The sequence below is a fragment of the Lycorma delicatula genome, chromosome 3, assembly GCF_047948215.1.
Source record: "Lycorma delicatula isolate Av1 chromosome 3, ASM4794821v1, whole genome shotgun sequence".
NCBI classification, from domain to species: Eukaryota; Metazoa; Arthropoda; class Insecta; order Hemiptera; family Fulgoridae; genus Lycorma; species Lycorma delicatula.
In genome coordinates, this window is record NC_134457.1 from 56882165 (window position 1) to 56905312 (window position 23148).

At 29.6% G+C, this 23148-nt stretch overlaps 1 protein-coding gene across 2 annotated transcripts in view; it reads right to left on the reverse strand.

The window, feature by feature from the left end:
* The window catches only part of LOC142321616 (uncharacterized), an 87816-nt gene that overhangs the window by 43139 nt on the left and 21529 nt on the right, over positions 1-23148 (reverse strand). For both annotated transcript variants that reach the window (XM_075359855.1, XM_075359854.1), the window contains exons 4-8: positions 20956-21174; positions 10571-10730; positions 8508-8559; positions 6283-6383; positions 931-1671 (exon numbers count right to left, since the gene is read on the reverse strand). In XM_075359855.1, the coding sequence (XP_075215970.1) occupies positions 931-1671; positions 6283-6383; positions 8508-8559; positions 10571-10730; positions 20956-21174 (1273 nt within the window). The remainder of the gene's footprint in view (positions 1-930; positions 1672-6282; positions 6384-8507; positions 8560-10570; positions 10731-20955; positions 21175-23148) is intronic.

Consider the following 23148-nt stretch of genomic DNA (forward strand, 5'->3'; position numbering starts at 1 on the left):
ATGACAGCAAATAAAATACAGAAAGAGAACCAAACTTTATTTAGGCTTTATACCTTTCATAATCAAAATACAGCAGATATCTTTTTTCACATTTTTAAATGACAAAAGAATTTTATCAATAACTATATTACGTTTTACAAAAAAAAGTCTCATATTCTTCATAGTTTAAATTTGTTACAGACATAAGAGAAAGTAGGACAAAATGAAAGCAACAAATAAATATATCTTGTTTTATCATAAACAATGCATTATACACAGTCACCATTCAGTAGGAGAAACCAAAGTAGATTCTTACAACTGGATATATACATATATTTATAATGCATAAAATGTGTTGAAAAAAAAAGTAATATTAAAACGGTTAAAATTAAAACAAGGTTCAATTAATTGGTTCCTGTATGTGCTGAATGCAATTTTCATTTGATCAGGGAACTGCATGTACCAACTACTTCTTTTAAAGGATTTTATACTATAATCTTAGCAGTCAACAACATAATAATAATAATAAATTAAAAAATGCATAACTGTAAAGACTGAAAATAATATGTACGCAGTAAAGGGCTTACTTAAATTGGGTGACTGGATTCAAAGATTCCATCCTGAAATAAAAAAAAAATGGATTTTCCATTATGTAAAAATCAAAAATTTTTCAGAAAATCAACATTGTAATTTCATCAATCAATTCTACTGCACAAATGAGGCATACTTCATTTAACATAATTTGCTTTTATGACTTTCATTACGAAAAACTATATGAAATAAATTTAAAACTTTAAAATTCTCCATCATATACAAAAAGAGTGCATATGTGCACAAATGTATACACAAAAAACAAACAAATACACACAAATTAAATGATAAAATAAAATCTAGTTTATTTTGCTTAATCTGCAAGTAAGCAAAAACAAGATGCTAAAAGATAATACTTACAAATTTTGCTTGAAGAAATATTTCCTGTTTCACTGCAGACAACAACCATGGAATTAGAGGGTAATGCATGATTAGCAGTACTAATGGTGGCAGTACTTATGGCAGCAGTAGTATTCTGAATCGGAGCCGGTAATATTTTAACATAAGAAGAGCATACAACAGGTAATGTTGAAGTTACTACTGGATGACTAACAATATTAAATGGAACTGGTACTGGAACTGGAACTGGAGAAGCCAAAATATAATTACTAGAAGCAACGGGTAAAGTGTTCAGTACAACAGCAGTAGTACTCTGGTGTTCTTGAAGTTTAGTATTTTTAAAAGTAATACCACCAGGATTCACACAGTGATTAGTATCAGATACATCATAATTTAAATTTTGTTTGTTCTGCTGACTAACATCGAACAATTCATTATTTTTATTGCTATTATTTATTTCATTGCAATTAACTGAACTTAAAAAATTGGTATTTTTAGTGTTACTATTACTGCTACTATTAACAATGTTTGATTTAAATGGGCTTATAAAACTTGTCATCATAGCTTTTTCAATTATATTATTTTTTGTCCCATTTGAAGAATGACTCTGAGCACTGTTTACATTCTGCAGCAATACAGGTTCACTAGTCACAGCTGTAATATTAGAATTATTTTGTAAACCAGAATTGTCATCCAGTAATTTATTATGGCTCTTAAAGATACCTTCTACAACTACGGAACTTTCATCAACTGTTTTATTGCCTGAAAAAAAAATTTACAAAGTATAAAGTTGAATTACAAAAAGCAATAATATTGTTTTAATATACATAGATAATGTAATTAAAATAAAATTTTACACAGCTAATTTTGTTATGAAATACAAATGTAAACAACAACTAAACTAAACAAAGAAAAAATATATAGTCAGAATCTAATGATTAAAATAGATAACCGAGCACTGAAAATAAAGAGTATGCATAAAGCCGTATGCAGTGAGAGGGTAAATTTTGCACCTGCCTCACAGATTCCTTTACCTTTATCCACAATACCATCTACATACCGTTCAAGTATCACTCCTAATACCTACATTCTTATTTTGCAGAGTTCATGTTCATTAGTTTAGTATTATATTATTAGTTTAGTATTATGTGCAAGAACTTATTTCAATATATTAACAATCAATCAACATATGATTTCTATGAAGATATTTTAAATCTTTAATAAACAGACTCTACATCTACATCAACAGACTCTACATCAGAGAATCTTTATTCTCTGAAGACTCCTATGTTATACCATAATACTGTGCAAGATTCAGTTCATAAAGTTTAGAATACCACCACAAATGTAACAATTAACCCAGTGTTTTGAATAAGTACATACTTTTCAAAATTATCAAAAATATTTTGGTTAATTCTTAACTTCATTTGTTAATAGATAATTCCATTATAAATGGAATTGAAATAATTAAAGATGCTGTTTTTCAGCAACAAGGATTGGTTTTACCAACATGATATTTATGGTCATAAAACTGTTGGCAAAATATAAAAAATCCATAAGATATCCATAAGAAACTGCTGCTCACTAAAAGGGTTAATAATTTGGATAGCAATTTTAGATGGCAAATCCTGAATTCCATAAATTTGACACATTGTTATTACTCATAAGTTTTGAATCTAATCATCAGAAAACTTGAACAAAATACCAAATTATTCAATCTTAACAAGAAGTGCCACTGTGCATATGACTGAAACTTTTAAGGTACCTGAAGATACAGAGCTAAAGCTAACTGAAGATCTCTTAGTGATCATATTACTTCAAGAGTATTATGTCCATGAGATAGACAACCCAACCCCATAGGGGAAGACCTCCCGCCCCGTCTTGTGACTCTTCCAATCGCCGCCACCCAACCCCCCCAATTCATAGCCCTGATGGGCTTTAACAGGAGTTCTTTTGCCCTCTAACTTTTTACATCTCATAGTAATAAGCCAGGCCTCACTGGGATGCCACCAATGTAAATGCCTTGGTAAAGATTAGTGATAGGTAAACATTAGTGATAACATCAGTGATTTATAAACTCAGCTTTTGCCTTAGCTGCAGGCCTCATCCAGACATCTTGAATGTCCTACATCGTTGCTCTCTGAACTAGCTAACCCATGAGATAGACATCCCAACCCCATAGGGGAAGACACCTGCTTTGTGACGCTTCCAATTGCCATACCACCCCCTCCCGTTCCTAGCCCTGATGGGCTTTAACGGGAGCCATGAGATAGACAATCAAGTTGCCTTTTTTCTTAAAATAAGTCAAAGGAAGGACTAACCAAAGACCATCGAAAAAAGCCATAGTCAATTAACAATACTGTTTCCATTATTAGAATTTACAAGATCTGGTAAAAGTCATACACTAAACAAACTCTAAATACAAAATGTAGAAATGTTGATAAAGCAACATACTAATCAAATAAACACAACACAGATCTTTTTTTTTTTTTTTTTGTCTTCAGTCATTTGACTGGTTTGATGCAGCTCTCCAAGATTCCCTATCTAGTGCTAGTCGTTTCATTTCAGTATACCCTCTACATCCTACATCCCCAACAATTTGTTTTACATACTCCAAACGTGGCCTGCCTACACAATTTTTCCCTTCTACCTGTCCTTCCAATATTAAAGCGACTATTCCAGGATGCCTTAGTATGTGGCCTATAAGTCTGTCTCTTCTTTTAACTATATTTTTCCAAATGCTTCTTTCTTCATCTATATGCCGCAATACCTCTTCATTTGTCACTTTATCCACCCATCTGATTTTTAACATTCTCCTATAGCACCACATTTCAAAAGCTTCTAATCTTTTCTTCTCAGATATTCCGATTGTGCAAGTTTCACTTCCATATAAAGCGACACTCCAAACATACACTTTCAAAAATCTTTTCCTGACATTTAAATTAATTTTTGATGTAAACAAATTATATTTCTTACTGAAGGCTCGTTTAGCTTGTGCTATTCGGCATTTTATATCGCTCCTGCTTCGTCCATCTTTAGTAATTTTACTTCCCAAATAACAAAATTCTTCTACCTCCATAATCTTTTCTCCTCCTATTTTCACATTCAGTGGTCCATCTTGGTTATTTCTACTACATTTCATTACTTTTGTTTTGTTCTTGTTTATTTTCATGCGATAGTTCTTTCGTAGGACTTCATCTATGCCGTTCATTGTTTCTTCTAAATCCTTTTTACTCTCGGCTAGAATTACTATATCATCAGCAAATCGTAGCATCTTTATCTTTTCACCTTGTACTGTTACTCCGAATCTAAATTGTTCTTTCACATCATTAACTGCTAGTTCCATGTAAAGATTAAAAAGTAACGGAGATAGGGAACATCCTTGTCGGACTCCCTTTCTTATTAGGGCTTCTTTCTTATGTTCTTCAATTGTTATTGTTGCTGTTTGGTTCCTGTACACAGATCATCAAATCATTATTTGACCACACCTAAATGAATTTCCTATGCATATTAAGCCGAGCACCTCTTAGCAATACAACCTTTAATATCACTTGAACATGTTAATTAATTATATCTTTAATGTAACAAAAGATGATAAGGGCAGATCATATTTCTTAAAAAGATATTTATTTCAATATATTTCCCACAATTTAGAAAGAAGTCATTACTTAATATTAAATTTTTTTCAGTTTTGACATCTGAATAGTTTTTGAGGATAAATTACTTTATACTCAGAAAAAATAAACTATTATAATTATTGTGTTTAAGATTGACATAAATCATTAACAATACTGTTTCTGAATCTAAATCTATCGTGTCTCTTTACTATTCAGTATGTATATTATTTGTTTCTAATTCATAAATTATTAATTTTAATAGTTATGTAATGAAACAACATTAAGTAACTGATTCAAAATTGTATTTATTTATTAAGACATATAATATGATGTTTTAAGACATATAAACTTTAAAGCCTATTTTATATTGATAAGCTCTAAACTATTATTTAATAATTAACAAAAAAATATGGAATATTATTTTGAAAACTACTGTATACAAACTATTTAGAATTTTTGTGAACAAATATGAGGATATGTGGATGAGAAAGCACATACATCATTTTAATAATTAAAAAGGCGGTAAAATAAGCATTTATTCAAATATTACATAATTATACAAAATAATAAAATTTCAGAGATTGGTAGAAACACTACTCTTTGGGTAACAGTAGGATCAAAACTAGCATTTCTTGTCAAAGAAACCTAAGAAAAAATGTTCAAAAGAGTGATTACCAGTAATGCTGAAAAAAGTAATCTTAACAAAATATTAGTGATCCAAATATGCAATGTAAAGATATGCAACAATAATTTTGAATGCAATAATTTGAAATTATTAAAGTAAATAAAATTAAGTGTACGTGAAACAAGAATACAGAAAATTCATATTTATTTTGTAATAATGTATTGTAATATACTCTTAAACTCATTGAAATATTGTTTCTGTATAGAAAAATATTACATTTCAATAAAAAATTAAATATTACTTTTATTAACAAATTAAGAAATATTTCAAATAAATTGGTCAGCAGTTCTTTTAAATGATTGTATCGAGTTTTTTTTTTTAAATCAGTAAAACCATAATAAAATAATAACTTTCTCATAGACCAAAATATGATTCTATTTAAAGTGAAAGTAATGGTACTGAAACAAAAGCTTAATTACTGCAACCAAGTATAATAAAAATTGTCTATAATAAGCTTTAAACAACCAGAGAAATCATTCACTAGGACAGTTGTTTATAGAAGGTTTGTAAAAAATAACTTTCATAAGTTTTTAAAAAAAAGTTACATCATTGATTGATATAAATATTTTTAGTATGTATTACAATATGAAACTAAACATCATAATACAAATTGACTGTTGTGATAAGTCTTTATGACTGATGTCGTTACTTAAAAAAATTTTGATTGTACAGGATATCATTAATTTAAAATCTACAATAATACTCAAATCAACTACAAGTGTTTACTCAATCAAGAGCTAAGCAGATATTGCTTACTATTTTTTTAATTTATTTTGATTTATAAATTTATTTTAATTTACTTTATAGTTTTATTATTCAATTTATAATTTATTTTTTATTTTATACTTTTTGTTTAACTTTGTTTTTCATTTTAATATATTACTTATAATTTTAATATATTTATTAAAGAACCTAGTATTATTAATGCTATTAAACTAAAATAATTAAGTTAATAAAATGTAAATACCAAACAAAAAAAATTCTTAAATATATTCTTTAATTATACTACAATATTAGTATAAAGATAAAACTAAAATGATGCAATAAATAAATGAAGGTAAAGTAATTTACCTTCTTCTGATCTATTTTTTAATCCATTAAACTTCTTTGATTCAACTTCTCCCCTAAAATTTTCTATATGTTCTTCATCACTTAGTGGTTTACAACTATTCCTGCAAAAGGAAAAGAACTGGAGAGAAAAGTAAATAGTAAAACTTCACAACCTTGTTAAAAAAAATGTTTCACCAAACCTACTCTAAAAAGCTGCTGTCAGATATCTTTTTAAGCTAGTAAAAAGAAAAAGTTGTTAATAGGCTTCTGACATTTATATGTAGTCTCCAGCTTTTTCAAAATACTTTTGTTTGTATTCTCACACAACTATCAGTGTGCTTTCTGCGACATCTTGATTGCATTAAGTTTTCCCTTGAAGGTCATTAAGCAATGCCAAAATATATTTCAAGGAATCATCCAATTAAAAAAAATGATAAAAAATGAATGAAAGATTTTTCACAGGTTCAGGAATTATTATGGTTAAAAATTGTATTCCAACGCCTGATGGACAATGTTTGGTTGATGGTTTTGAGTTTCGTACAAACCTAATAAACAGGTTTGCTCACTTTCAAAAGTAATAATTGTGAAACCTCAGAACAACTCTAATGTATGGTCACTAAAACCTTTAGAGTTTACATAAATTTTTAAATAACAGGTATATATTACACTATATTTTATATTACATTATTAATGATAATATTATTTATAATACATATTTTATATTATACTAGAAAGAGCAATTACTTTCAAGAATGTTTTTAACACTTTAGCTAAATATATGGTAAATTAGAAATTTATAAAATAAATTTAGTGACCTTAAGTAATATCAGTATTCATTAAGTATATAATCATTTACATGTATATATCCAGTTTTTTTTATTGTTGTAGATTACAATTCATATCTATAAACATTAACTTTACAAAAGAAAAAAGTAATATACTACATGTAAAACAAGGTAATAATGTACAAAGCATTGAAATATTGAGATAAACAGGGTAGTGGGCGATAATTTAAACACTGCTATAAGCAAAATCCATTTATTTTGCAAAACACAAAAAAGCAGTATGTTTTACTTATTTTTTGACCAAGAACACATTGTTATACCTCGTTGTAGGTTCAAGATTTCTTCTCCAATTTTTTATTTTAAGCTACTGACATCCAATGGGCAACATAAATAGTTGTTTTGTTTTAGAATACTTGGAGAAAGAAGACACATTCATACAGACAAATTAGGAAATCTTGTTGACATATACATTACCACCATGAGAAATTAGTTTGTGACAAACTGTAACTATATGATGTTTAATAGCTCTCTGAAAGTACATGTAGTAGCAGCAATTTGTTGAAACCAGTTTACATGATGGTAAAAAGTGTTGTCTTCAGTGGTAAGAAATGTTTCAATCATGGGTACATACCATTCTGAACTGACCTGTTACCACTTTTCCTTCTTCACCATCAAAGAAAAATAATTACACTCTTTTGCTATAAAGTGATCTTTTATACAATTGTTCAGGATTTTCATTTGATCTGCATCAATAATTTTGTTTACTTACAAAACCACTTAAGTGAAAATAGCCTCTTCAGACATCCAGAAGTGATCAATAAACTTTTCAACTTCAATTAAACAAGAAAAAAATCTTTAGCAAACTTTATATAATTTTCAATGTCATAAGGTTTTCAAAATTTAAGAATTTGAAGTTTTTATGAGTATAAATGTAAATTTTCATGCAAATAAATAGGTAGATTTTCACGTTCAATAGTTGAAGAAATGTATAGTACTATTTCACAGCATTCAATGGGCTACCTTGGATCCAAAGCATTCCGAGGTTAGTGCTGAACACTGTACTAACAGCATTTATGTTTTCTAACATATGAACTATTCTTCTTGTCTGACAGTTTTTTTATAAAAGCAAATCCTGTTGCTGCAAAGTTTTTGATCTGTTTTGACAGTGAAAGCACTAGGCATGCAATCAAGATTCCTGAGAATTAAATGTGTATAAATATCCATCCAGCAGTTTCACACTTGTCATAATTTTATTAATAAAATGCGATAAGCAAAAGAATACTGTTCATCAATCTACTAAACCATAATGACTAACTATAAATCATTAAGTATAAGGCATAGCTTGAGTGAAATTCTGACAGATAGCAGCACCTCCTAACATCTTTGTAATTATGCACTGCCTATCTTATTTATTTGTTTATTCCTAATTCTAACTTCATTATTAATCACTGTCATACTTACTGTTTAAACAAATTCTGATCTTTCAATTTTGTTTCATAAGGTTTTGCAGATTCTGAAAAAGAAAATGAGATGACAATACACTAATTAAAAATAATGGTTCTAATACAATTTTCAGTTTGTTAACAATATGTAGAACAAGACCAATCAAATCAAAGTTCTATTCTGACCTATTACTACCTAATAAGTAAGACCTAATTACTTATTACAATTTATACCATAGATACAAACAAGCTTACAAATTATACACACATTATATAAAGGCTGTAAATTATAATACATTTGGAGGAAGAATTAGGAAGCCCAGCTTTACCTAACAGGCACTTTAACCATTAGAAATAAGTGAGACCCACTAAAATAATCCACAGATAGCCTACCTCCAGACATCAAGGATGCACTGATTCTTCAGGGACTGCCATTCTCAGCATGTAGAGTATAGTAGGTTCAGATCTGCACAAACACAACTGATACTGGAGAAGGAATGAAGAATAAGGAAAAGGAATAAATATTGAAAAAGGATGATCTACACAATGTAACAAATAAGGTAATTTACTGACTTGTCCATAACCTTAATTAGCAACTCAAATACCAATAACTACACAGGTTAACACTAAGTTGAGTCTTATTTTCTTCTTTATCTCTTATTTCTTATGATCTATTTCTACTTTCTACTGCTTTGCACCACCTAAATTTAATTTTATTTACTTTAGAATAAAATTTTGACAAGTTAACATTGAGTTAAATTCTTCGTGAATTTTTTTATTACCGCACAGACATTTTTTAAAGAATTTTGTTCATATAATGATAATACAAACAAATTAAATAGTAAACCATTATAATTTATACAAAAAGTTTAATTTGGCTAAACTAATTTTATTTTAATAATACATCTGCATTATATATGACACCATAACCCATATAGAGAATGAGTAAGTTTTCAGCCAATCCAGCCTCATGAGTTCTGAAATTTACTCATATAAATAATTTCCATGCCTGACAAAATGGGTATAAAAACTCAGCTGTTCTAATATTATTTAATACTTTATCTGCCACATCTATGTTTTAATTTCTCTTAATTTTTTATATTTATAATTTCATCTGTCTGATTTGTGTAAGTTTACTATATTTCTAAGTAAACATATGACAAAATCAGTAACAATTAAAAATATTATTAATCAATGAGTTTCTTTAAAATAAAAAAAAATCTTGTCTCAGTTAATACTATCACACTGACTATTGATAACTGGCTGTACTTCCTGTCTTTGGCATTTGTTCTTAAAGAATCAGTACACAGTGCCAAGATGATTGCTTAGTGTGATAATTTTCTCCAACGCAATTCATTCATAATTGCTCCTGGCATATCTATTTAAATCTATCCAAAGGATTACCATAACATCACTGCTTTTGAAAAAAATAAATAAATATTAGATTATGCTTCAAAGAAACATTCAATAATTACTGAAAATTTAAATCATAATTTACTTACATTAATAAACAATATATAATTGTAACAGTTTAACAGTACATAACTAATGCACAAATTAATTTAAAATAACATTTGTTAACTGATTAGATTACAGTTCATTACAATTTTCCAACCCATTTTGAGGTCTAATGTTATGCTCATTTCAAACTTGCCAAAACTTCATGACAGATTAATTTCCCCAGGCATAATTATACCATTCAGGAACCAAGAATTAAAATGTTCTCTCTATAAATTGACTGAAAAAACATGATGTAATGGATCTATTTAAGTGTCGAAGTTCTTACTCTTTACAAACACCTACTTCATTGTTAGTCAAAATACACCAACTCATCAAGTTCTGATACTAACATAGCAAAATATTTTAACACTGCAGTTTTTAAATTTCCATTTTAAATATTTTCAAAATTTTTACTCGTAGAATTGATATTTTCTACAATTAACATTAATATACTGCCCTAAACTTAAATCAATAAAGTAAAGCTAATGAAGATTTTATGCATTATTAGCTTAAAAATTCATATAAGAATTCAGAATAAAAATGCTTCTTAACTAATTACAGTAATAAAAATGGATAAATTACCTATAATTTCATCAACAATAGCCTCAATATCAATTTCAGCAACTACATTTTTTGCGATTGTATCAAGTGGTTGATTTTCAACTGTAGTTATTTTTTCATTAATTTTTTCTGCTAGCTTTTCATGTATTTGTGGATTGTTCAGTAAAGCACGGTTAAGAGACTGCAAAATAGAAAGTTTTCAATTATAGAAAAATACATAATAATAGTAACAAAAACACTAACGTGAATGATCCTAAACTGTAATACTGTAAAACATTATATATTCTTCACAGTAACAAGTTTAATTGGACATCAGCCTGACATTGAATTAATAACAATGTGTTTAACACAGCAACTGCTACTTAACTTATTTAGAGTATGGTTACCGTACAGTGAATTCTCTTATGTGATTTAAGTTAGATTTAGTTTTTCTCAGTTGAAATTATAAATACACATCATAACATTAAATCAAATTCTGATACTAGTTCTTTAAACTTGAAAATCCCTCTCCATTACAATATAATATATTTATTACAGGACCTAGTATTATTAATGCCATTAAACTAAAATAATTACATTAGCATTGTAAGTATAAAATTTAAAAATAAGTTGATAAGCTTTAACCTTATTGTAATATTACTTTACATTTAACATTTCAGTGAGCAGAATATGGAAATAAAATGGTGCAAATTACATGTATTCAGAGAATATTTTTAATACTCAGTAGTATTTATCATCATCATAAACCAAATTTATGAAAAACTAACTCTACCCGCCACGCTTCGCTGTGGCACATTGTGGTTGCATGGATGAGATATGAGAAACAAAACAAAGCATATGTTTTATAGAAGTTTAATTTTGCAATACTTGTGCATATACAATATTTTTTGTTTTTCCACTGTCTGCGTAGATATAAAGGCTATCTGGTTTGCCAACTCGGGAACACGCAACATACAGTTGCCCATGTGAGAAGCAATCCGCATCTAAATCTAAACCACACAATTCTAAAGATTGACCTTATTGATTGTGATTCCTTTATTGATTGTGATTGTGATTGCAAATGCCAATCGAACTGGGAATTGCAATCTTTTAAATTAAAATGGTGTATCGGGTGGGATTATGATATTCGAGGAATGAGGACATCTTCACCTTTGAAAGGCCCTGTTAAAATCGTTGCTTCCATTACGTTATTCATCAATTTCTTAACTGCAAGTCGCGTGCCGTTGCAGAGTTTTGGCTGATTAATATTCCGCAACAGGATAATTGTCATTTTTTGATAGAACCGTTGCTAGAATCAATCTAATGAGGAATGTTTTCCCAGTTCCTCCTGGCACATCCAAGAAGAAGGTCCCCCCAACTCCGTCATTTATCATTTGCATTATGGGATCATAAATGCCTTTCTGTTAACGCGTTAATTTTGGAATGTTTGATTGGTAATATGACTGAAGATCACCAATGTTTTAACTCTGTTCAGAGTTGTAACTCTGTTTAATCCACATCAAATGAAGCAATCGCAGCTCGGGTGGGATAAATATCTTCAATATTTATCAATGCTTCGTTGTAAATGCCTTCTGTAAATTCCATGGTCATATTTGTATTTTCTAGGCGTACTCTATGCAAAATATCCTCAGCCATATGCGATCGATATATTTCCCATAACTCTGTGGGAGATGAAGGGAAGCAAGCGGTCAATATAATTGCGAATAATGCGCGAATTTGGTTTGGATGTGCAGTGTTGAATGCGTCATTAATACATACATCCCACTGTTGGTCGTTTTCTAATAAATTCAGAGCTTGGTGAAAGGCGCAGCTCAATCACGACACGATCACACAAAAGTACCTCGATTAAAGTGAATATTTAATTCAGATTGTATAATAATCTGAATCAAATGCAAGTGAATACGTTTTTTTTTTTTGTTATTAAACAATGTAATTGGGAACAGGTATTGTTTCACATGTGACTGTGATTGTTGTTAGCTAGTATGGTGAGTGTTCCCCTCGCTTCCGGCAGATGGTGTGGTCACTGGTACACAGCTGATCGTTAAAAAAACTGTTTTCTCGTGGTCGCGGGTATGTGACTGATGCGAAAAATAGATAAAAACAATCTTTGATGTGGGTTATATATCGTCCTAAAATCTGAGCTCAATCGGTGCAGAACATTTTGAGTTTTTGAAGCGTACACAAACGAACTTAACATTTTTATATATAAAGATTTGTGGGCTGCAAAAAAAGCCCTTAAGTCATGCGAAAAAACACATCATTTTAAATGCTTACAAATTACATAATAATCAAACGGCGTTGATTTCAGATGTTAATAAACTGCTAACGTAAGTAGAAGTTGTGCTGCTTCAGTGTACAACATGATTCTCGAGTATGAATCTACTAATGAATTACGGTCTCCAAAGAAAACAAAACCCTGCAGGTCAATTGAGAAAAAGGTGAGATTTTGATAAAAACGCGATTCGTAAAAAAATTACACGAATTTGAATTATTTAGAAATAGTTTAGCGGTGTATTATGTCCTTTGGAAAAGAATTCGGTTATTGTCTTCGACAACGCTTCTTATCATTAAACGAAAAGAATTCCAGCCGTTATAGAAAAACAATAATATCAAAATATGGCTTAGTTCAAAAGGAATAATTTTTGAAGATGTTTAAGTTAATGTCCAATATTGCAAAGGGTTTCGCGTATTAAAAGTAATTATAGTCCATTTAAAATTGGTTTGACACACAACACCATATTGGTAAGTCGTGTTTTTATTCGGCTCCTAACGAATATGTTTGCCGGCCTCCGTGGCGCGAGTGGTAACGTCTCGGACTTTAATCCGGTGGTTCCGAGTTGGAATCCCGGTCAGGCATGGGATTTTCATACGCTATAAAAAATTCATATCATCATCTGAAGCAATGCATAACGGTGGTTTCGGAGGTTAGAAAAAACAAAAAAAAAACAAATACTTAGTTGTGTGGTATCGATGTTACTATTTGTGAATTTTGTTCTTTGCTTTTACATAGCAAAAAACGATTGTTTGGTCATATATATGTAAAAAAATAACCTAACAAAGATTTTTGATCATTATGTAGGGATATTATTTTCTGTGTATTTGGTTATTTCGACTTTTTTTGTTTGCATAGACTTAAGTTTATCTGAGCTATACGAAAGTTGGGTGTTTTAATTTATTTACCAAAAGCCACCAAGTCATCCTTCTTGATGGCTTTTCTTTTTGTTTTGGTGTTTTTTTTTTTTTTTTTAATAAAATACAGATGGTTTAGCTGTACTTAATCAGTTGTGATTCTGTTTACATTGGCAACAGCCTATGGGCTCTTTGTGATTGGTCGTTGTGTTTGACAGCGGCCATCTTGCATTGATCTGATTGGTTTTCCTTTGTTTACATTTCCATCTGATTTATTAGCCTCTTATTTATTAAAAAACTGTACAAATTAGAAATAGATAGATAGATTTATTAAAAATAGTTGAAAACCATCTAGATATATATATATATCGGGTTATATATCGTGCTAAAATTTTTTTTATCGTGTTTTTGTTTTTTTTTTAATAAAATACAGATGTTTTAGCTGTTAAATATAATTCAAAGAAATTTGGTCGTTGTGTTTGACAGCGGCCATCTTGCATTGATCTGCTTGGTTTTCCTTTGTTTACATTTCCAAATTAAAAATAGATAGATAGATTTATTAAAAATAGATGAAAACAATCTTTGATGCGGGTTATATATCGTGCTAAAATTTGAGCTCAATCAGTGCAGAACATTTTGAGTTTTTGAAGCCGTACACAAATGAACTTAACATTTTTATATATTTATGAAAAATCAGATTTATTAACTTAAATTTATATGTGTATTTAAAGTTTTCTAATCTTTTGATATTTTCTATTTGAATAGCACCATGGAAGCCCATTATTACAATTATTTTTTTTTTTAGGATCATCAATTAATCTTTATCAATTTTTTGCTAAATTACCCTCATTCAGGGATGATTATGTTGTTACATTGCTATTATATGAGATCAGGGATGTTTAGGTAAGTGCCAGGTGCCTCTGATTAGATTGTTCCTGCTATTTAAACTCATCATAAGTTTTTCTTGAAAAACATCGCTTCGCATGAGCTGTGTAAAATTCCTATTTCTTTAGCAAACTCTCTAATGGTGATTCTGTGATTAGCAAGCGCAATCTTTTTAACATTTTTGACATTTTCATCAATGATTGATGTGCTTACATGCTTAAACACCATGCCATCTTTGATGTTTTCTTAGCCTTTCTAAAAATACCATTTATAAACTCATGGCTGTGACATAACATCATCACCAAAGACCTTCTTTAACGTTTATAACTCTTTGTTGCAGCTAATTCCTTTTTAATGCAAAATTTCTGACAAATTCTCTGATGCAACATATCACACAAAAAATTGCCAAACACAGTAAAGTACATCTTACTTTATTGTTCGCTGAACCCAAAATAATTACTGCAGCTGGCTGTAGATTAACAAGTATGTCACTGACAGTACTACCAACATACAGAAAAATGATCAACTCATTGACAAGATATAACAGACACTATAAGAACAAATTCTTTACTTTTTGATTAGATCTCATACAGTACAGGCATAAGTACCACATAACATTGGTGATCTTTTTCCCCAGAAGGAAAAATCGTTTGCTCTTATTCTGGTAAAAAAAATAATCTTATATAGAATTCCATACAGCTACTTTTTAAAGAAAAACCTATTTGAAAATATGAAACTAACAAAAAATGTACTAACTGTACATACCATAAATGCATTTCCTTGTTTCTGAAACCTTATAATGTTAAACATTTTTATAAAGTTAATTCTGTACACTTCGTAGTTTGACAGGAATATTGTAATTTGTTTTTAAGAGGTAGAGTATTAAGAATAATACTTATCCCATTTTTGAATTTTATCAGTACAACTACTCCTGGTAGGACAGTTTTTTCAAGGTTATGTTGGGGAAAAAAATTCCATTTGCTGTGAAGTTAGGAAATGTTAAAAAGGAACATCTGTGCCACTGTCTTATACAAATTTTGTAAGAAATCGATTTATACGAACTTGGTAATTAAATTCTTTTTTATATTAATACCTTTAATTTTTATTATGAAATAAAATTCTAAGTTAAATAAGTTATTGACAAATATTTTTCCTTCATTGTTTTTAGAGATTATATTTATTAATGAAAAGTATGCATAGCGCTTTATATCACTAACAATGAGTTTTTAAAAAAGTTCAGAGAAGCTAACATTTTTTCTTTTGTCAGTCTAATCCGAGGCACCAGGCATTTATCCCGGGGCCTCTGATTAGACACATGTATACTACACTATCATCTAGTTCTTTTAATTTTATCACAAAGGAAAACAACCCAAAAAAACTTAAAACCATACTCAAGGACAACTTTTTTCAACGATGGATAAGATAAAGGTGAAATTGCAGGCTGAGCTCAAGTTGATACCCAAAGAAGTGTTTCACCAGTTTTTTTTACAGCAGAAGCTATTGGCATAAGTGTATGATATCACAGGGAGAGTACATTGACGGGGATAAAGTAAATAGTGAAGATTGAATAAATACTTTTGGAGAAAATCAAAAATTTTTGTTACATATTTATCAAACCTTGTAAATAATAAGAATAAGCATACTTTGTCAAATTTCTTGCTGATTATAATTACAAATATTTGTCTCTTAATTAATATTTAATATTAATTAATATTTGTCTTAATTAATATTAAGTAATAATAAACAGCAAAAATTAACAAGAAAAACATCTCGTTACAACACGTGCAGTGTATACCTTTACCTGCCTTTATGTTTAATCAGACTATATTTCTGATGCCAAGTGACAAATGTTACAATGACTTGTACCTTTGGAGGACTGCAATTTGTTATTCTACACTTTCAGGTTTTACTTTTCTTTCCCAGAAACAAGAAATTCAACAGTCATTGAAAAATATTGAAAAGTCACATTTGCAGCACTTTGCCATGAGATTACAAAAATGGTATTTTATGTAAGAAAGGAATTTTTACAGGCATGAAATGTGACCATCCTCCTTATGGAAATTTTATGAGATTGATAAAAATGATGTTACAAGAGACAGTTATAAACGCTATTAATGCTAAAAACAAGTATTTTTACTGTGTATATAACAATAAAAGTAACAATAAACAATAAAGTAACAATAACAAAGTATAACTATAAAGTAACAACTGGTTTTCTAGTCATTATTTTTTTGTATCACATGACTTCAGACATTATCTTTTTATAATCAATACTTAAAAAATCCATATTTATACTGATACATTTAACAACAACTGTGTAAATAAAATTTGATGTAAAATAGCCCCAAAATTATTTGTAAAAATTACAGTTCTAAAACTGCACAGTTTTCAAAACTATTGTTATTCATAATTTAATTTCTAAAATAACACTTTCAGCAAGATGTGAATTCAAGAGAAAAATTAATTAAAACAAAAAAAGTTACTCTTAAAAATGATATGATTTATATAAGTTCAAATAAGTGATTTATTAAAATAAAACAATATAAATGTACAAACTTTACAATGCAGAAAAACAAACAAATTTGAACTATTATGAAAAAAAACTTGTAATGATAATTAAAAAAAAAAACAAAAAAAACAACATATCAACTCTAAAGACAAACGGTTTAGAGACAAACCTATAGAAAGAATGACAGGTCATTAAATATAAACAGAAGGAGCAACAAATAAACTCCTAAAGCAAGCAAACAGTAAAATTTCTAGAAATCATATAACATGACAAGGGAGCACTTTCATCTTGTAAGGTTTAACGAGGCGAAAATTTAACCACACTGCTTTAGATGACTAGTTCATTTATCACATGGAGATTTACTTTCCTTCCATTAAAATATCTCCATTATTGTAGTAATGATTCATCCATCCCATCTCAGTAACTTCCTTGATGTGACAATGAATATTGCAAATTCTTGCATAAAAAAAATGATTATATGGATAAAAAATGAATATATGCATAAAAAATTGAATCACACACCTCACTTCATATGTAGGCCTCCCCCCTATTTTCTTATTCTTTCTTATATGTTTTCAACATGTACAGAGCAATAACAGTACAGAGAATGAATTAAAAATCATATAAACTGATAACATGACTAGGTTGATACACTCACTTTTCTGGCATACGACTGAGACTGGCAAAGTAGGAATAGATGTGCACAATAAGGATGCACAAGTGGATATTACTTTCTACATGATCCTTGTATGGTTCTTTACATTGCAAATTTCCTTTCAGAAAAATCATGCAACAGATTAGTTAATAAATGTTTTTTCCATTTCTGTGTTAAAAAAAAAATTAATGGTTATCCTTATCTTCTCTGGTGCATTATAGCCGATTATTTGCATTTTTTCAACTTCATTTTGCAGTGTTTTGATGAATAGTTTTGCCCGTAAAACATAATTTTTTGTGAAATATGACAATTGTGGGTATGAAAATTAATAGAAAATAATTTAGAAGATGCACACGAAATATAAGACAAATGGACCACAAAATCATAATTTTCTAAACTTTTTTCCCATGCAAGATAGCAGACGATTTTTTTCATTAAATCAGATAAATTTTTTGCATAAATCAGATAATGTTTAAATTAAGCATAAACTACAGCCAAGATTCTCTTTTTGTTCTTTGACAATTAAAAATATTGTTTTTTTAACCATTAAAAAAAAAATATATATATAAAAAATTTGAAGTATAACTTATCTGCATCTTAAATGTACGAAAAAAATTCCACTTCAGTCAATTTTTAAACGACCTTGTGACCTTAAAAAACCTCTTGACAATTTCAGGACATACTTTTACCATAAACAGGAATATCAGAACAACTGAAGGATACATATAATCACATTAAGCATAACTACAGCAATGATGATAAAAATTGAAAAAACCTTTCTATATCATCCATGTAGACATTTTTTTTTTTTTTTACTTAAAAAAAGATTAAGTTATCAAAACACTCATAGTTATCAAAACGCTGAAAAAACTTATAATGGAACATATATTTTTTATTTTTTTATTTATGGAATATAAATGAAAAAAGAATCACTCATATCAATCTATTTAATGAAAAATTAAGCTTCGACATACAGGTGATCATAAATTATTCAGCACATTTTAGGTATTAATAAAAAAAAATTAATAAAGCAATCTACTTACATGCAAGTTTTATTGTTGAACAGGGCATGTCAAACAGTTTTGTTTACAACACTTCAAACAAGTACTAAATTTCAAACAAATTCCACATTAGCACCTTTTGCAGTGTGTAGAATCTCTAGATGATATTCAATTTCATACCACACATTATGAAGAATATCTGGAGTAATTCCATTAATTACACCTTCAATTCTTTTTTTTAGTTCATTGATGCTGACAACCTTTGTTGCATACACATTGTCTGTGATCAACCCCCAAAGAAAGAATTTGAGTTGCCTAACTCAGGAGATTGAGGAGGCCAGGAAATTGGTCCATCATGACCAATCCAACATTGAGGAAACTAAAAATGTAGGTAATCCCTAACATGTAAACCCCAGTGTGGTGGTGCGCCATCTTGTTGGACATAAACGTTGGGTTGCCAATGTTCAACCGTAATACTACATACTCCTCTAACATGTATAGATAACTAGCTTTAGTGACCATTGGCTCGGTGAAGAAGAATAATAAATGATCACTTCATAAGCAATCAATGCACTCAACACATTAATTTTAAAGCTATTATGTTGTGTTTGTTGAACGGCGTGCGGGTCCTTGCTACTCCAAATCAGACAGTTATGATGATTAATGTGACCAAAAACATGGAAAGTAGCTTCATGAGGGAAGATACTTTTCTTAAAATGCGTTATCATCATTAACTTTACCAAGAATATCCACGACAAAATTGTAATGGTGTGGTTTATTACCTTCAATTACATCCACCAACTGAATTTTGTATTCATGACGTTTTAGGCGCTTATGTAGAACCTTTACAAATGTTGACTGCATTATTCCTAGTTCTAAACTCACATGATGAGCTGATTTACTTGGGTTTCTCTGAAAAGTTCCTCTCATACAGGAAATTTCTTCAGAGACAGCACCTTTTTTGTGTAATAACTTCCTGTATCCTTAAACTGTTGATACCAATCAGTTTGATAGTCTTTATTAGAGTATGGAGTATTAGAGTAACAATAATAACAGATCCACTATCATGAAATCATAGTAAGCATACTGCCCCCTCCTCTTCAGTAGTGACAGCTTAACTGACAAACCCTCCTGTTTTTACATCACACCAGTATGTTCACTTCAAGTCATCAGTAACTCAAGTGCCTACAGTAATGTTTGAAAAAAATTAATGCGCACTATATTGCTTTTGTTAATATTTTTATTAACCTCTAAAATGTGATGAATAATTTATGTTCACCTTGCACATCAAAAAAGTAAATTTTCGTACAAGTCAGATTAAGAACCTTTTTTGAAGAAAGTTAAAAAAATTAACAATTACCAGTAACCTAAAAAAATATGAAAATCAGAAACTTAAAATTTTTGTTGAAGTTTGTAAAATATAGAATAAGGAAAACTTAAGAAATTTTATAAATAAAAAGTGTTAAAAAATGATGGTGAAAATATACCTTAAAATATAGCATCCTCAAAAATATAGCATAGTATGGAAAAGAAAATTATAATTTTATTTTGATCTAAATAAAGCACATAATTAATAATACTCATTATTGTGGCAAATATAAAACTCAATATGGCAAATTAAGAATTTAATAAATAAGCATGATAAATTAAGGATACTATTACAATTCATAAGTACAGAAAATGAACTATGCTAAACAGATATTAACTAAATTCAAAAAAAACGAGGGTTATCCCCTCCCTTAAATTCACTAGAGGGGATATCTGTTTTCTGAGATAATCTTTTATCAAATCCAACCAAAAGTATGAGGTATGCATTTTGTCATGGTGAGCCATCTAAGTTAAGGTTTAATGGTTTAAACATTTTTTATACTAACTTTAAGCAGCAATTGAGATTTCCTAAACCAAATACAGCTGTTTTTTTACTTTTATTCTAAAATCACTATCAGCATTAGAAGTTTTACAGCACTCTATAAGTACAGTATGTTTATTTTTAAATTAACATTCATTATTTCTCCATGGGATGAATAATATTCAATTATAAATAACTTATTCATAGTTAATTCTTTTTATATATTGGTTATTAATTTTGTTAATATTATTTCCTCCAACGTATCTCCAAATGATTGTTTAACAGTTAAATTCTAGATTTTAAGTAAATTTTTTTATAATTATTTACAACAATAAAAATAAAATTAAGGCCAAGTCTTTTAAATTTACTGCTACTTACATCCATATACATCTGTAGTGCCTCCTGATCGACAACATTCTTTTCACTTTCCTTTTCAGATATTAACTGTCGTCGTACACAAAGGTCAGAATTGCTGGTAGTAGGAGGGTTATCAACATCATTACAACTTCCATTTTGTACTGCAGCTGGATAGGGAGTTGATGTGGCACTAGGTTTTAAAGCAGAGCCACATACATTCCTTGCATCTACTTCATCATGCTGTAAAATAATAAATACACAATCAGGGCAAAATAAAAATATCCATACTAGTTTTGAAGACCAATACATAATACTTAAGAACTATACATTAAATTTTAAATATGACAACAACAAATATTACACCTTTAATATGGATATTCCCCAGGTTTTTCCAGAAAAATCTAACAAAAGTAAAAAATTCAGGAAATTATCTTCTACACAGCAAACAACACAGAAACTACAATAACTTGAATTTTTATTAAAAAGTTTCACATAATTTTAAGATGTAAGACCTGTTTGTTTAAAAAACGGATGATTTAATTTTTTAGTCAAAATTCATTCAAACCACATTCCATATTGAAACATATTTTGTTTAAATAAGTAAATTTTGATGAAAATTTAAAAAATAAATCTTGGACAAATAACACAAGCCTGCGATGGTTGTTTTTTAGTTTTTGATAATTGATTCTAATGTATTTTTCAGTGCTAAATCCAAAAATAACCTTCATTTTTCCATCACATCAGGATTTTTCGCAAATCGCAAATTTCAAAATCTGTCAAAAGTAGACTTCATTACGAGATGATGACTAATCATGGTATGCCAATGTTTCAGAAAAGAAATAGTATAGCAGTGACATGCAGGCTGATCATCCAAGATCACCATTACGTGGCAGCTATTTTACAAATCTGAATATACACAATATTTTTGAATAATAATTATTTCTGGGTGTTTCTTGGGTCTATCCAAATCACTCGGGTGAGTAAAGTTAATAGTTAAGTTGATACGCCCAAATCACTCATAAAACTTGTAATCAAATTAATTTTTTTTAAATTGCACTAAAAGAACAAACTAAAGAACAAGCACATCAAGATCACATAGTATGCCCAGTGAGCTGTTGCAACTAAAAATGAAAAATAAGCACAATACACAATATGTCTGAAAAGTTCCATAACTAAATTTCTGTAGTTGATACAGGTAGCACCATCTCTTGGACAATCAAGGAATTATGTACTACGATGTCTAATTAGTGTGTTTACAAAATTTCATCACATTTTATCACTCCAGTTTCGAGTTATATTTGGTCATGTATGATATGTTCATGTGATCTTGTGCAAGCTCACGACATGGAACTGAGAAGAGCGATAAAATTTTGTGTTCGACTTCAAAAATCTTTTGTTGAAACTTATTCTATGGTACGTTTGGTGATGAAGCCGCATCTTGTACTACAACATACATGTGGTGGAAGCAGTTTAAAGGCGGTAGAGAGTCATAGGATGATGACAAACAAAGCAGGAGGCTGTCAACAGCTGCACAATGAAAACGTTGCGGAAGTGCGAGGGCAACTGGTCAAACTGTCCCAACTGGAATCCGTAAATTCTAAATTCTATTTGCAAGTAATGAAACGCCTGATGCGCCGCATTCGTCAAATCCGGCCCGAGTACCGGGATCTGGGCTGCTGAACTCTCTTGCTCGACAATGCAACAGTTTTAACAAATTATTAAGCTGCAAATCAAATCACAGTCTCATCCCCGCTGCCCTATTCACCTGACTTGGCTCCAGCAGAATTTTTGTTTCCAAAATTCAAGTTGAAGATGAACGGTCACTTTATCGATGACATTCTGGCCACCCAAAGGGCTTGCACCGAGCAGTTGAAGGCGATCCCACAAAGTGATTTCTCCAGAGCATTTGATGGGCTCTACCGGTGCTGCAAGTGTATAACTAGAGAAGGGTTTTACACAGAGGGCTGATGTGAGTAAATTTGTTTATCTTTAAATCTGTATTTCTATTTAACTTAGTTTGGGAACTTTTCAGACATACTGTGCATACTTAAATAATATTCTAAGTAGCAAATATAAGTATCTATATCATGCTGTCTATTTGTCAGTAGTCACTACAATACAAATTTTGAAACTTGTCTACTTTGCAGCCTACATCTAGGTAATAGAAGGTACAGTGTTATGTAGTTTATGCTAAGTACACACATTTACTTGTTT